The sequence below is a fragment of the Telmatherina bonti genome (assembly GCF_933228915.1).
Source record: "Telmatherina bonti genome assembly, chromosome: 3".
Taxonomy (NCBI): Eukaryota; Metazoa; Chordata; class Actinopteri; order Atheriniformes; family Telmatherinidae; genus Telmatherina; species Telmatherina bonti.
The window spans coordinates 7,818,287-7,835,281 of NC_136621.1; the positions used below are offsets into that span (position 1 = coordinate 7,818,287).

General features: G+C 38.5%; 1 protein-coding gene across 1 annotated transcript in view; it reads right to left on the bottom strand.

Moving 5' to 3' along the window:
• Window positions 1-16,995, bottom strand: part of LOC306774894 (P2X purinoceptor 3-like) — a gene marked incomplete at both ends in the record, with an annotated part of 29,520 nt that overhangs the window by 3,556 nt on the left and 8,969 nt on the right. The window contains 8 exons of the mRNA XM_079265081.1: window positions 9,310-9,387; window positions 11,590-11,655; window positions 11,823-11,916; window positions 12,163-12,299; window positions 14,676-14,817; window positions 14,900-14,977; window positions 15,561-15,654; window positions 16,596-16,665. Of these exons, the coding sequence (XP_079121207.1) occupies window positions 9,310-9,387; window positions 11,590-11,655; window positions 11,823-11,916; window positions 12,163-12,299; window positions 14,676-14,817; window positions 14,900-14,977; window positions 15,561-15,654; window positions 16,596-16,665 (759 nt within the window). The remainder of the gene's footprint in view (window positions 1-9,309; window positions 9,388-11,589; window positions 11,656-11,822; window positions 11,917-12,162; window positions 12,300-14,675; window positions 14,818-14,899; window positions 14,978-15,560; window positions 15,655-16,595; window positions 16,666-16,995) is intronic.

Below are 16,995 nucleotides of genomic sequence, written 5' to 3' on the forward strand. Positions count from 1 at the left end.
AGGACAAACTTTCCTCCTAAATATTGGAGTAACTGAGAACTTGCCATTTCCAGCTGTGCTGGGTAGAGATTTACCAGTGTTGCTTGACTTGCTTGATACTAGTCAACCATGCAATGTTGTAACCAGAGCTCAAGCTAAGAGAGGATTCTTCTAACCCACTCAGTGCTCTGCCTTTTTATGACACAGACTTGGAGACAGCACCCGGGAAGTCTCGTAAGTTACGCAGCCAAAGAAAGACAGAAGTTCCAACACACTGCTAAGGTATCTAACACTGAGCCTGAGTTGCCTTTGGGTTTTAAAATCCCTGTTAACATTGATGAAATGCAGCGTGATGATCCAGCACTCGCACCTCTCTTTGAGAAAGCAGAAAGAAGGGAAACAGCTTATTATTCATCATTGATAGAGGAAAACAAAAACAACCCTCGGTTTCTTTTCAGCACTGTAGCCAGGCTTACTAGGAGCCGGAGCGCTGTGGAGCCATGTATTCCTTTCTCACTTAGCTGTGATGATTTCATGTATTTTTTCAGGAATAAAATTGACACTATTAGAGATCAAATTCACAATACTCTTCCTTCTACCTATAATGTTGAGCCTGTTGTGGTCTCCGAAGCATCCTTAGAACCAGGATCTGACTTGTGTCTAAATAGTTTCTGTCCTGTCCAACCCTCTGAATTAACTAAAATAATAGCTTCATCTAAACCATCCACCTGTATCTTAGACCCTCTCCCAACGAGCCTCTTTAAGGACATTTTCCCTTTAATTAATACATCACTACTAAGTCTTATCAATATGTCTTTAGTGACAGGATATGTACCACAATCATTTAAAACTGCTGCAATCAAGCCCTTACTTAAAAAGCAATTTCTGGATCCAGAGGTGATAGCAATTTATAGACCTATATCTAACCTCCCGTTTATGTCCAAAATTCTGGAGAAAATAGTTTCCACTCAGCTACATGCCCACCTGAGCAGAAATAATTTATGCGAGGAGTTTCAGTCAGGATTTAGAGCTCATCATAGCACTGAGACAGCATTGGTGAAAGTTACTAATGACCTTCTTATGGCCTCAGACAAAGGACTTCTGTCCGTACTTATCCTGCTTGATCTTAGTGCTGCATTTGATACAGTCGATCATAACATTCTGTTACAAAGACTAGAACAGGTGATTGGAATTACAGGTACAGCGTTAAGCTGGTTTAAATCATATTTATCTGATAGACTTCAGTTTGTTCATGTAAATGACAAGTCCTCCTCCCAAACTACAGTAGGTCATGGAATTCCTCAAGGTTCTGTACTTGGACCAATACTCTTCACGCTATATATGCTCCCTTTAGGCAAAATTATTAGACAACATGGAATAAACTTTCATTATTATGCAGATGATACTCAACTATACTTATCCTTTAAACCAGATGAAACAAATCAGCCCAATAGGCTACAAAATTGTCTCATAGACATAAAGACTTGGATGACTTGAAATTTTCTCCTCTTAAACTCAGATAAGACTGAAGTAATTCTCGTTGGATCTGAAAAACTCAGAGCTAAATTTTCCGGTTTTGTAATGAACCTGGATGGCATTACTTTAGCTTCCAGTGCTACAGTGAGAAACCTTGGAGTAATATTTGACCCTGACCTGTCCTTTGGTCCACATATTAAGCAGGTTACTAAAACAGCCTTCTTTCATTTACGTAATATAGCCAAAATTAGGGACATTCTGTCTCAGAGTGATGCAGAAAAACTGGTTCACGCTTTTGTTACTTCGAGACTAGATTACTGTAACTCTCTATTACTGGGCTGTCCTAAATATGCCCTGAAAAGCCTTCAGCTGATCCAGAATTCTGCAGCCAGAGTCCTGACCAGAACCAGCAGGAGAGATCATATTTCTCCAGTTTTAGCCTCTCTTCATTGGCTGCCTGTTGAATCTAGAATAGAATTTAAAATCCTTCTCCTTACATATAAAGCCCTCCACAACCAGGCACCACTATATATCAAAGACCTCATAGTTCCTTATATACCAACCAGAGTACTTCGTTCCCAGACTGCAGGCTTACTTGTGGTTCCTAGAGTCTCAAAGAGCTGAGCAGGAGGCAGAGCCTTTGGTTATCAGGCCCCTCTCTTATGGAATAAGCTCCCAGTTAGTGTTAGGGAAGCAGACACCCTCCCCACCTTTAAGACTAGGCTGAAGACTTATCTTTTTGCTAAGTCCTATAACTAGGGATGGTTAGCATCCCTTAATTATGCTGCTATAGGTTTAGACTGCTGAGGGACATTTCCTGATACACTGAGCTTCATTCTTTTTCTCTTTATCTCTTTCTTTTACCCCCCCCCCCCCCCCCCCCCCCCCCCCCACCCCATAACAGTGTTGCATCATTAACATGTATGTCTCCTGTCTCAGCAGGTCTCCCTGACCGGGAGTAGCAGTTCCTGTTGTCTGTTGTCTTTCTGTCCTCCTCCCCCCACACAGCAGAGGCAGATCGCTGCCTGTCCTGAGCCGGGTTCTGCCGGAGGTTTCCTTCCTGTTAAAAGGGAGTTTTTTACTTCCCACTGTTGCCAGTGTGCTTGCTCAGGATGGGAGATTGAGTTGGACTCAACTCAATCTGTTGGTTTCCTTATATAGGCTATTATGAATTGGCCTTCATTATGTTTTCCCCTCTGTCTGTAAAGCGTCTTGAGATGGCATTGCCGTGATTTGACGCTATATAAATAAAGTTGAATTGAATTGAATTGAAAGACTTGAACAGGATTTCAGCAGCAGAGAGAAGTTCTTGCTAAAAGGTGGCATTCTTTATCGCCAGCAGGAGTCAGTATTACAACTGATGGTCCCTAAAGAAGTACAGGAGATTGTGTTAACTCTGGGGCACTCCGTTCCCTGGGCTGGCCATCTGGGAAAGCACAAAATCTTGGCCCACATCAGGAAACATTTTCATTGGCCTGGACTGAGAGCAGATGTAGCTCTGTTCTGCAAGAGTTGTCCTCAGTGCCAAAAGACATCCCTGAAAATCCCCTCCAGAGCTCCACTCCAGCCACTACCCCTCATCAGCACTCCAGTTGAACGGCTGGGCATGGACATTGTTGAGAGGAGCAAAGCAGGCAACTGTTACATGCTGGTGGTATCAGATTATGCCACAAAATATCCAGAAGTGTTCCTTTAAAATGTATCAAAGCCAAATCAGTTGCTCTGTGTCTTGTTCAGCTTTTTTCAAGGGTTGGTTTTCCTCAAGAGATTCTGACTGATCGTGGAGCTAATTTTTTTGTCCACTCTGTTAAAGCAGGTGTACCAACTCCTGGGAATCAAGAGCTTAAAAAAAAAAAAAACCCATACCATCCTCAGACAGATGGCCTGACTGAGCGTTTTAACTGGACTCTGAAACAAATGTTACGTAAGTTTGTTGATGAGACTGGTAAAGACTGGGATCAGTGGCTGCCCTACCTACTCTTCGCATACAGAGAAGTACCCCAAGCATCTACAGGGTTTTCTCCTTTTGAATTATTGTATGGCCATGAAGTAAGGGGCCCCTTGTCCGTATGTTTTCACGGTGGACTGTGTGTATGTATACTCGTGTGTGTTTGTGTTTTTTTTATAATATATACACACACACACACAATTACCTGTACTAAGCATTGTAACCTTTTTAAAAAATAAACTCTATATATATATATATATATATATATATATATATATATATATATATATATATATACATACATACAGGTAATTGTAACAGATACAGGTGATTGAAGGTCAGGAATAAGCAGGATAGAATAAGCAATGTCTGAACAATGGAACACAATGGAAAAACATAGACAACAGAAATAAACAAATATGGATGGTGAAATAAGGACAGTAACGTCTGAGATTTCTGGAGAATTTCAGAACTGCCTAGGGCGGCATGAGGTTAATGCTGCAATGCCACCTGTTATCTTTTTTTCCCTCTGCTAATTTACTGTTTCAAGTGGTATCAACACACCTTAAATACTGGAACTGCCAGGCTAAAGTTCCACGTGCCTCAGCAACTGTTCTCATGTAAAATGGATTCGTTGAGGCTTTCCAGGAAGACCCCCATCAGATCTAATTTCCACCTCAGGTCTCTGGGTTTTACTGAGTGAGCTAAAGAAAATGATATTTTTTATTATAATCTTGTAGGCTACAACATCTGTGGTTTCAAATTTCTAACAGTGGAATGACTGCACCCAGCAGCTGACGATCAGTGTTTAGTTGATTGAACAAACGACTTTCTTCTTCACTAATCCGTAAAGTCAAACTTGACTTTCAGTAGAATAAAAAATTCCAGCAAGTTCTAAACCTTATAAATGATTGTTTTAGCCAATTTTATGAAGTCAAGATTGTCTGCAGCACAAAACTAACCTCCTGCACCTTCAGCTTGTGGGATAAAGCTGTGCGGTAGGTCTCTACTGTCAAGGTGGCGGTGAGGAAGGTGAAGGTGTGGACCCAACTGCAGAGATGAGGGAACTGGGATGCAAAACAACGGTCAGGAGGCCTGGGAGGCCTGGACAACGGGGGCAGGCCTGGCTCAGGCTCCTCGACGGACACAGGGGACGGAGGAGAAGGAGCAACCTCCTCGTCGGACACAGGTGACGGAGGAGGAGCGTCCCGACCTAAGACACTCTCGGGAACACGGGGCAGAGGAGGAGCGTCCATCTCCTGGACCTACTCGTGAAAATGGGGCAGGGCACCAGACGGGTTCTGGGCGCTGGCGCGGGAGCCTGCGACACCAGACGGGTTCTGGGCGCTGGCGCGGGAGCCTGCGACACCAGACGTGTTCTGAGCACTGGCAGCGTAGACCAGGGCTGGAGACGTGGGCCTCTGAGCAGGCGGGGAGACTGGAGAAGTGGGTAGTAACCTGACCCCAGAGACAAGGATAGACCTGGGGCTAGGGGAAAAAAACTGCCACGTACCGTCTGGCCTGCTCCAACAGTTTGTCCATCCCATCCTGCTCCAGACACCAGGGGTTAGCGGTCACTACCCCCACAAACCTCTTGGTTGCTCCCAGCTGCACGTGAATGGGGTAGTGACCGGCCATGAAATCAATAAAGTCCTTGGTTGCTATATGGACTACCAAGAACTCCATCTCCTCTGGATCCATCTCTGCTGGGTCCGTGTCTGTCGGGATCATTATGGCAAGGTGGCAGTGAGGAAGGTGAGGACCCAAATGCAGAGATGAGGGAACCGGCATGCAGGTTGAAGACGGATTTTAATCTTAATAGAGGACTCAGGGGACAAACAACAAAGCACAACAAAATTATCCCGCAACCAAGAACTGAAACTGAGGGGTATAAATACAATGGGGAACCAAACAAGAAACAGGTGTACTGAATGAACTAAAACAAGACCAGGTGAACTCAATGAACAGGAAATCAGTAAAAATAAACAACAAACAAGAGAACCAAACAGGAAAAACTACAAAATAAAACAGGAAACCTGAAAGGCACGTAAAAAACCACATCATGACATCTACTGCTCTCGCTGGGACTTCTAAATAAGCTAATCATTCTAAATACACTCATAGTAGTACAGATTATTGTGATATTAAAAATTAGTGCTTTCTTTCCAATTGCACATGATTTTCAAAAGACGGCAGCAGGTGCGTTTTATTACAAGACTGCGAAGCTGCAATACAAATTCTGGTTTCTTTATCTTGAGTATCTCCACTGGATGCTTCAGAATCTGTCTGGGTTTCAATGCAATTTTTTATACAACTTTGTGTAGCAGTTGCTGTGATTTGAGTTGCTGGGTGGGTCGTTTGCATAATTCCAATCCTGCTTTGCAGTTCTGTTCTGCACCATAAGTTAAGCGTATGTGTAACCCTTTGAAAGCAGCCTGCTTGTGAGAGTTATATCTCAGATAGAACTAATAACTTAACCCATAGTACACTTATCATGTTAATAATTCTACCAAGTACTCTGAGATTCAGTAACTTTGTGTGACATAAAGAACTGAGATACTATATTGTTGGTATAAAATTCTTTTTAAGGAGCTACAACACAAATTCATCAGAAATGTCGCAACAGAATACAGTAAGAGTGGAACAGCACAATTTGTGAAAATAATAAAAATCGCCACTTGTGGCCGATATAAGTACAAATGATCATTTTCCCTGTTCTCTTCACATACTAAGTAATAAAAGTAGTATGAATGAAAATTGAAATAGTTTGAGAGAAGGTTACGGTCCAGTCCTGCACATGTCAGAGACTTCTTTTATATTGGTTTAGCCAGAGGGACTGTAGTATGACCATAGACTGGAAATAGAAGATGTCCCCTTATTTCTTTGTGATTAGTCAAGTTGAATCTGAAAATGATGCTATTAAAAGATCTAGTCCACATTAGTGCGGTCGGTATCATTTGGAGAGTAAAATCAATATCATGAGCCAGGATGAAAGTATTTACACACCTGTACCAGGTGTTGTTTGGTTGCACAGTGAGTTTCCATGCACTGACTGTTGTGGGCCAGACCAAGTCAAAGTCAAGGGTTGATTTTTAATCCCAGTCTGTACCTGTCACCATGTAAATATAAAAAAAAACCCATAAACTTTATAGTCTTCTAAGGTGACAGAAGTCTGGTCTGATGCAGGCAACACTACAGGCTCTGGAGAAGAAAAAGGGGCGTTTGACCGGGAACAGATAGATAAGAGGAAAGAAGATCTTAAAAACAAGATAAAAAAAAATAAATTATGAATTATAATGTTTTCATAAACATGTTAAGACCAGACCCTCTTCACTTCGGTTCAATATTAGTTTTTTTTGTATATATATACACATCTTTAAATTTGATGCTGTATAGATGTTTTACCTTTACGAAGCATTGTAGCCTTTTAATATGATTAATCTTCATATAATAAAACAAATTTGTTTTGCTCAAGTTTGTTTCTGGGTGCCTTATAATTCATTCAGGGTAAATTTATTGTCTGTAAGGCAACTAAAGGCAATTTCTTTCATTAATTAATTACTAACATTGGTTCTATTGTCACTGGAAACTGACCGATAAGAGAAAAAGACACATCAGCCACAGTCTCCGCCTCCAGAGTCTCAAAACCTCAGCAGTCAAGTGAGCAGGCCGGTGTAACTGAGCGAGGTGTGACGGAGTTTAGGGCGTGCTGGTCAGTGCAGCGAGGACATTAAGCCACATCTGTGTCCACGGCGGACTGACCGGCTCTCAACAAAGTGATTTTCTGCTTACAAATACTATGTTATTCCTTCGCAATGCAGAAATGTCTCCTCGCAATGTGTGTTTTCATGCAGGGGTACTCACTTGGTTTTTAAGCACACCCTAATCGGAACTAAAAAACCACCACACACAGCAGCAACAGTGATCAGGACACACACTGTAAGTACTCCCAAGTAGTGTGAACAAATGCTATGTGAATAATGTGAATAGAGGATGAAATGTGTGCCTTTCAGGCTCTATGACACACCCAACGACTACTCCAAGGTTCATTCACATATAAATGCTTCAGTCACAATCCAGTTTGTACTTTCCATCAAAAAAGTCAATTTTAAAAATAAACCGATGTACTTCACAGGCTGAACCTAAAGGAAACTACCATCAGTCTTCTGTAAACAACCCACTTTGTCATTTAGCTACAAATTTCCTCACATCACTTTCATGAAGCTAACCAACTCACCTGAAGCAGCTGCAGACTACTGCTCCTGAGATTTATCATGGTGTAACAACCAAACTCTGCTGAATGAATTGCTGAATTCATAAAATACAATAACAGACATACAAACATTAAAATCCAGATCCAACTATAAAGCTTCTTCACTGTTAAAGCTGGGCTAGGTACTGTTAGTGGAGCGAGCAAGTTTTGAAAGTGGCAAGTTGTCTTGGCTCCTCCCCATCCAATCAATAATCTGTTTGAGACACGCCCAGCCACCAGCCCCTTACTCCACCCCCTACCTGGCCTGAACTTGCACAGGACAACAGGAGGCTCTTTTTACCCAATAATTTTCTCTTTCTCTACTGTTTAGTGGGAGGAGGCAAATAAACAGAGCCAGGTCGGGGAAATCCTTCCAAGTTTCTTCTTCACTACTTTGTATTTTCAGCCTAACACACTATTTATATGCAGCGCTGAGGGAGGGGGAGGAGGGGAGCCAGGAGATGAAGCTTACGAAATATAAGAAATGAACAACTTCAATTCAGCCTGGAAGTTTGGATTAGTCAGAGTTCTTACAGATTTACAGTAAACCAAGGGGTCTAACTACATTTCTTGTTGTTCATGATTACAAAATGTATAGACTACTATACATTAGGAGTTCCTCGTCCTATACGAGGAACCACTTCACCCAGATTAAAAAAATATGTCTCTGAGCAAGATTACCTACCCCAGCTTTAACTTAACATGTTTTACACCATTAAAAATCTAAGATTCTTGAGAAGTGAAGGATTCCAGGCTGATATCAATACCACAGTAAACACTGAATTGATACTGTACTCCAGTAGCCTTTGGTACTGCAGCAATTAACCATTAAATTGAATTCAATTTATTAGATTAATCCATTTAATCAATTAAATTAATCTACTATTTAAATTAATCAATGAAAATATTCCATTAAAAATTCTATATTATAAAAGATTGAATGATTTTACGGGGTAAATAAGCGAGTAGGAAGTTGGCAATGAGAGTAGACAGACCAATGCTTACATCATGCCTGCATCATCCCCAGATGTAGGTTTTCTGATCAACAGATTTAACTGTTTAGCTAAAAAAGCATCTAAAAATAAATAAAACAGCAGCAGCATGAATCACTCAGAGAATGGGGCTAATTAGTACTAAAAGACCGCTAGCATTAGCTATTCGCATCAACACTGACTATTAGCATTAGCCCGTCCACACAAATAACATATTCTGTTTTGAATTATATTTTTAATACTTACATTCTGCTGTTGTGAAGTTTGTCCACGGAGAGTTGGAAATAATCATTTTGAAGTTTTAATGTTGTAGTTAATCCAGCGTTGAACAACCAAAAGTTCTAAAACAGTCCAGTTAGGTTTTAAGTGTCTGCTGCAGACTAACAGGAGCTGTCTTTTATTGCAGCGTTTCTTCAAAAATGCAGTTGTACCAGGCAGCTCCTTTTTACTGTGATTCTGGGAGCTTATGTAGAAGCCTCTTCTTTTAAAACGAGCTGTTTAGAAGCTTAATTTCAAATTTAAAATTATATTTTTTATAGGAGTTTTTTTTTTGTCTGTTTGTGACTTAAAACACCACAGGAGACCATTCTGAGCAAATAGTAAAGATATTTTTGCATGCAATATCCCTATTAAAATAGAACATAAAATGGGACAAATTTTACCTCTTCAAATTTCTTGGCCTTGTACTGTTCTGCACCTTTCAGAAAGTTCAACAGGATGATGTCACACAGAACTGTGCCCTGCATAGTAAAACAAAAACAAAAATATGCTCAAAATTTTCACCCAATAAAGCATTCATTGAAATGAGATAAAACCAAACACCAAAGACCAATATTTCCACAAACTCCAGGAACTAGGATCTGGTGCATGCATCATGAGGTCTTTAATGAGAATCTTTGCTCATAGATCCATTTTTTGTTTGATAATAAAAAAAAAAAAACTTTTATCATTTAAACTTTTGACATTTAAGACAATGAAATTCTTTCCTGTAGGTTTGAGATGTTTCATGTTACAACAAACCTGATCACAAGCATCCAACAGCTTGTTGTTTTGCACAATGACTCATTTATTTCAATCATGGACACACTTTAAACCTCCCAAGACCCCGGCCCAATTTGTTAGTGCATTTTGAATTTTTACAATGTTTGAGAAGAATATAGACATAATAATTGTGTAAATACATTGAGTGGTACAAAAGTAATAATGATAATAATAATGACAACAATGATAAAAAAAAAAAAATGTCTTCATGTGGACATATTTTTGATCATTATTCACTGTACATGAATAAAATTAAAAAGTCAAAAGGATGCGACACAATATGAAGCTGCGGTTTATTTCCATAAAAAGACAAACAGTGTAAAATGCATCAGCACATTTTACCTTGGGTTGGAGGTTCAGCAAAATGTCATATTACACACTGAACACAAGATGTTTCTGCTCAGCCCTCTACACCACACTACACTGGACAAAACCTTTAGACTCTGATGTATGGGAATACTTTTGGCTTGGTGTTTACCATTCACTGCTGTTTTGGTGACACAATAAGAAGCAAGAACCAAAAAAGCATGATAATTTGAATTGTCTACTTCTTAGTTTGGACACTTATTCAGTAACAGTACATTACCTATCATGTCACCATGTACTAGCACCAAGCGGAAACCTCTGTGAAGCCTACGCGGAAGTGCATAAAACTGCAGTTCCCCCTTCATCCTCTAGTGGCTGGCTCCAAAAAAAAAGCAAATCCCCATAGACTCCCATGTTAAAAAGGCCAACTTTATAGCAGAAATAAACATGTTTACAGCCTGGTTCAAAAATCCATTTTCGGTTTATAGGTCAAGTATATCTTCATGACTCACTTGGGGGGGAGTGAATTTTTTTTCTTCATATTGTTCAGCATGAACAGTAAAGCATTGTTTTTAGGTCCAACTTGATTAATGCTGATGTACCCCTTCCATGTAGTTTCCAGATTTTGCCACTAGGAAGCTTTTGGGGGGCCTTGATGATCCAGCATAACTTCATTAAATGTAATTAACATCTCATTTTATGCAGAAAGTCAGAATTTATGTTTATGCTTTTCACTACATAGTATGTCCAAAATACTTAACTAAATTTACTTACTTTTACTCTGTATGTGTGGTAATATAATAAAGTATATCTCAATTTCCTCATACAATATATTCATACCTGTTAAGTTCTGGATTTTAAAATAAGGTAAATTCTCTGGCAGGGGCCAGGGGCAGGGGGTTTATTTCCTCACGTCGGTTTATTTTATTTCTGTATCATAATCCGGGAGATTTACGGAAAAATAATGGAGCTTGTAGCTTGCTAGATTCTGTCAGATGTGAGTTAATGTTGGACTAAACTTTACATGAGCCAAATTCAACTGCTGACAGTTTTATTTATGTTTAATAAGAACTTCCAGAGGTTAAGGTTAAAAATTAGAGAAGCAAAGAGTAGGAAGATAGAGATCTTACAAGGTGGACTGATACTGGTTAGACTGTGAAATAACTCACAACTCATCATAAGAGCCCTTTTGAATATTTATGCATGTATTTATTTATAAATTTACTTTTTCCAACATAGTCTAATTGAGAAAGTACTTGAAATAAAAGTACTAAACAATCAGTCTTTAGTTAACTTCATTAGTTCTTCCTATACACTGTCAACCTGAACAGAGGATGAGGAACAAGAGAAAAAGATTTATGATATCATAAAAAAATAAACTACTTTTGTTGATCTTTACTGCTTACCCCAAGAATTCACTCAGTTATAATTAAAGCTTTTTACACTAATAAAACATAAGTCGTTGCTAAATAAATTCTTTGGAAAAAACAAAAAAAAAAACAACAAAATTTTTTTTATAAGTATGATTCAGTGGTAAAAAACAAACTAAAAATCTATTAAATAAAAAATAAGCCAAATGCAGCACTAGAACTCACCACTCCTACTGACGTGAATGCTGCAACCATGTTGATGAGAGTAGGGATCATATTAAACTTTCCTGCCTACAAAAAAAGACAGACAGTTAAAGGAGTCACAAGGCTTCAGCCACAAACACTGTTAAGTGTTTCTGCAGGTCTTTCCAATAAAAAACCTGCAGAATCTTAACTTTCATGTGTTTGATAAGTGTCCCAAACCTAAACTTTGACATGTATAAGATATTCATACTCACATTTCCATTCACCAGGACGTCAAACCTGATGGCATAGGCTTTGACCAGAGTCCTGTAGTCTGTCCCATTTTCCATCTTATAATATTTGGCGAACCTGCTCAAACAAATCCATCACACAAACCAAACAAAGTAGGTAAAAGAGAGTTTGATTAATCATTTTCTTGCTGCAACAAAGCTTCTCAGTAAATAAATGTGCAAATGTGTGTGTGTGATGAGCATCAATGTTTATAATACACTGTGTTTTCTTTCACTGACAAAAACTGATTCTGATATTTGCTCTTGTTGCTGCTAATCAGGCTCTTGATTGACACAAAATTTAAGTGGAGGATGTCAGAAATACCTGAAATTGTAGCCAGGTGAGACGTTGCTCTTCTGTGATATAGCGTCCAGTCGGGTGAATGAGTATGAAGGATTACACTGGTCATCTGACTTGTCCAGATCACACATCCATCCAATCTTTATTCCAATCACTCCACCCTAACAGAGGAATAAAAAGTACAGTTGACTAAGTCATCAGCTTTATTTTAACATCTACATTTTGGGCCACTCATGCCTGTAGTTTGAATGAATGCTTGAATAAATGCTCCTTTGTGGGAGATGTGACATTCCTGTACTCAGTAAATCATATTTTATTTTTTAAGTTGCATCATTAGTCAGGATTCATACCAACACATTTCTTCACTATCTAAAATCATTTGGATACACCAGCTTGTTGCAAACTTGTCCAGTAAATGAAAAAGACGTGTTGAAACAAGGTAACACAGAAAACCTGCAATACTGAAGCCATCAAGGTCCACTGTTGCCCACTACTGGCTCAAAAGGTGTTGCGAGACATTAAGAGCTGCATTCATATAGGTTTACTTCATTCAAATGTTGTACTGTGATTTTGTTTCTACAAGGACCTTCTTTAATACTGTAGCGTGCAGGCAGTGAATAACCAGCTGCTCCAACTAAAAGCAACACTAGATAACTTATCAAACTTAAAATTCTGAGCTTCTGACATGTTTTAATGCCATTCAGTTTTCTGCCATTCAGTATACTCATTCCTGGAACTGTCCTTGCTGTTTTTTCGAGATCTCAGATCAGAGAAGAGACAGGATGAAGACAGTGCAGAATTAGATGTCGTTAGGTGAGATCTTAGAGAAGAGATGGGATGGAGATATTACAAGGCTCACTGTTATGGGAGATCTCGGAGAAGAGACGATACGAGAGGAACATACTAAGTTAATTATAACTTCCTAAAAATGACTGCATATATTCAGCTAATGTTAGACTGAATTAGAAAAGCAAAGGCTGTGGGACACTGACATGATGCAGAATCTGCAGAGTTTGGATGTTGTTACAGGTATGTTACGTGTGTGCACTTGTTTTTAGAGTGACAAAGATGATATGTCGCAAAGTTTGTCACAATATTGGACCAAGGCAGGGGTGCTCGATGGCCGAGAGGACGAGTGAGAGCGGTCAGAGCCCAAGGAAGACGAGCTGTGGCCTCAAGAGCTGAGTACTTGGATAAAGTGTAGTGTAGCATCACCGTGAGCGGCTGGCTGCGGCACAGGTAATATCCAAGATGCAACTCCATGTTCAAGGGTTTGTCTAGATATTACTGACATCTTACCATATCCCCCCAGAAGAACACACACTGAACAATATAAGAAAACCCTGATTTGAGCGTAAGGATTCTGTGATTAACTCTCGAGCCGTCCAGGGTGTACCCTGCCTTTCGCCCAATGACTGCTGGGATAGGCTCCAGCTTCCCCACAACCCTTGATCGGACTAAGCGGTTAGAATAATGAATGAATGAATAAATGAAATAATAGATTTCTAAAAAATGTTGGTGCAAAGACTTTGCTAGAACTTTGAACATGTCAACAAATCTGGAAGGTTCTTGGCTAATCAGCTAAAAACCAAACAAGGAGAAAACAACAATCTCCTCTTTCAAAGATCTAAAAGGAAATACCAGCCATGACCGTGACAAGATTAAAGAACTTTATAAAACATTATATAAATCACAACTAAACACAAAAGATGAGGGTATTGATCAATGTCTCTTATACTGTATATGTATTCTAATGCTTGAACCAGAAAAAAAATTAAAAACATGTTAAACTAGTTTGAAATAAATAAATTATCATTGAATGTTGGATTAACAATGCTGGATTAACTGTCATTGGGGAAGATGTATTCAGTATATAAAACTATATGGAATATCGAACAATTTCTCACTTACATAAATCGTCCAGCTGAATTCTGCAAATAACTCTGTACAATGTTGGTATCCATTTTTTACAATATGACATTAGAAATAAAAGAAAAACAAAAAATACCTTTAAATATTAATTTAGCTGACATTACAATACTATTGAAACAAATACTATTGCATACCAGTGGTTACCTTTGTACTTCTCAAGGGGGACCATTAGTTGCCCTATGATAAGTAGCAGATGGTCCAGAATCTCTAGTTGGCTTTTCATTTTTTTATTTTTCTATGCGGTGTGTTTCTATTTCCTCCCTGTTCTCTGTCTACTTTCTTCTTCCTTGTGTTCCTGTTTTCTTTCTTTTCTTTTTCTAGCCTTCCCAGTCAGGTCCAGTGGTACTGTGTAAACTCTGTAATACAAACACTTATTCAAAATAAAAAGATAAATCAAATTGGATTTCAGAATATCAAGGGGATCATTATATTTATAAAGCCTCTCTTGGCAAGGCAAATATGCTCAGCAGAACTCAAACTGTCATTCTGCTTGCTTCAATGCTGGACAAGTCTTGGTAAAAAAAAAAAAAAATCATTATTTACTGTAATAATATTGACAATCATGTATTCATATATTTATATCATTACAAATTTTAAAGTACTACCTTGTCAGCTAGTGTAGTGAAGTCCTGCTGTGCATAGCGGACAACATCTCCAACTCTGAAAATGGGGCAGTAGGTGTTGTTGACCATGTCGAAGTTACAGGATTTAATGTAAGATTCATTCATTGAAGGAAGGAAGTTCCCTCTGCACAGACAAACAACATGTCAGACTTTGTGAGCAGAATCAGCATCACCATCATGTTGACAACTGGAAGAGATTTTGGTACTTGGTGTAGTTGAAAGTTGGGAAGCGGATGCTGTTCTTAATGAAGATTGTGAAATTCTCCACTTCCATCATTGGTGTACTGAGGAAGAGTGGAACACAACTTCAGCTTAATTTTAAATTTTATTTTCTTCTTTCATGTTTTTTCTTTCAGGCCTAAAAAACTGGGAATGTGAACATGTTAAATGTATGCAATTTCTGCACACCTGGAACACATTGCCAGTCCATTACAGGGTTTATACAAGGAATAGTGTTCATCCTAAAGTTCAAACTCAAACTATAGTTTTAATTATCCTAATACCTAATTACATTTTTATATGATTGTATTTTATGTTTTTGTTTTTGTTTTTTTATCATTGTTTTATTCGTTTTACATCCTGTAAAGAAGAAAGATAAATTTAAAGAAATAATTATTACTATTTATTACTTCTTATTTAAACACAACAAAACTGCAACTCCCATATGTTGTAAGTTATGTCTGAGATTTCTTTCTAAACACTGTGAGAAGCTGGATGTCACTGGAGGTTCTCTGGAAATATGTCTAAATTTAAATGCTACCACAGACGTTTCTGTCAGGATCAGCTTGATGTTATGCAATGATTCAAACCATCATAAATAGCACCTGTAGTTACCGTTGAAAGTAAAAAAGCATATAACAAGCTTACGTTTCGATTGTGTCAATCTCAGCAGGACACCATCCTTTAATCTCACATGTCCTCACAGAAGAGTTGAATGACACACACTTTCCAGTGGGAATTCCTGCACAGGAATACAGGAGTTTAATAAGGCACCAAATAAAGAATTAAAAAAACAAGTGTAAGAAATAATTAATGTTTTTAAGACATTAATATAAGTTTTGCAGCCAAAACAAAAGTCCTACATTGTCTAGTGGGAGCTCCTTCATCTTTAATTCTAACATAATTCTTTGTGCCATCGTCTCCAGAAGCTTCTGCAATGTCAGCAGTTTTATTTCCAACCAGGGTAGTGTTAAATTTTCTCTACGATCTTGTATTGATGATGGTAGAGCTTCATCTCGTCACAAAACCTTCTCCAAACCATCCTCGCGATTCTCCATGGGGTTTAGGGCTGATTCTGTGGTGGCTACATCAGTCCACATGACCTGTATGTTGCTCCAGAGTCCAGTCTCAATCAAACTGAAGCCTTTTTCTCTGGTTCTCCTCACTGATTAGAGGTTTTCTTCTGGCTCCACAGCTCTTTAGTCCTTTACTTTGTTCATATAGAAATATTCTTGCTTTAACTATTAAACATAGTCCTGAGGCCCACTGCTGTTTTTCTTTCATCTGGTTTCACCAAAAATTTAAGTGATAACCATCTCCATCATTCAGGATGTTTTTCATCCTGGAAGACAATGACCCCCCCCCCCATCCATTCAGTTTTTAATAATGTGTTGGACATTTCTGAACCCAGTTTTAGCTGTTTCTGCATCTCCTGACATGGTTTCTTTGCTTGATGCCAATGACCTGACCCATCTTAGATAGACCAACATTAGGGTTAAATAATAAATCACCCTGCTGGAATGATCCAATAGGCGGTGCGGACATGTCAACTTAATCCGGGTGGGGACTTCTTCTATGAATAGGCAGTGTATATGTACATTAGTATATGTTAAATGATGATATTTTGCACAAATACACTGCAGTAAAATGAAAACAAGCATTGAAAAAGATTACATCTTTTACCGTTTGATGGTGGTTTTTTCAGTAACCGCTTGCAGTCCCTGTCATTGGTACAGATAAACTTCTTCTCACTCTGGGAAGAACAGAAAGAAATAAAAAGTATTCAAATCTTTAATAGTTGTTATATATTAATACGGGATACATAACTGTAGAGGTAATAATGATCAAGAATAATATATTTGATTTATACTGTCCTTCATATCACAAGATCACAAAGTGCTACAAGTTAAAAAAAAAACAATAAAAATAATGAAAGCTTTATTAATTTTTTTTAAAAAAGATATCTAAAAACTGAAGATAACTAGGAGCTGGAGCCAAGGCTTTTGTTGAAGAGAAATGTATTAAGACTTTTTTTAGTCCAGTCCAAAAGTAACAGTAGTCCAGTAACACAAAGACCAAATCT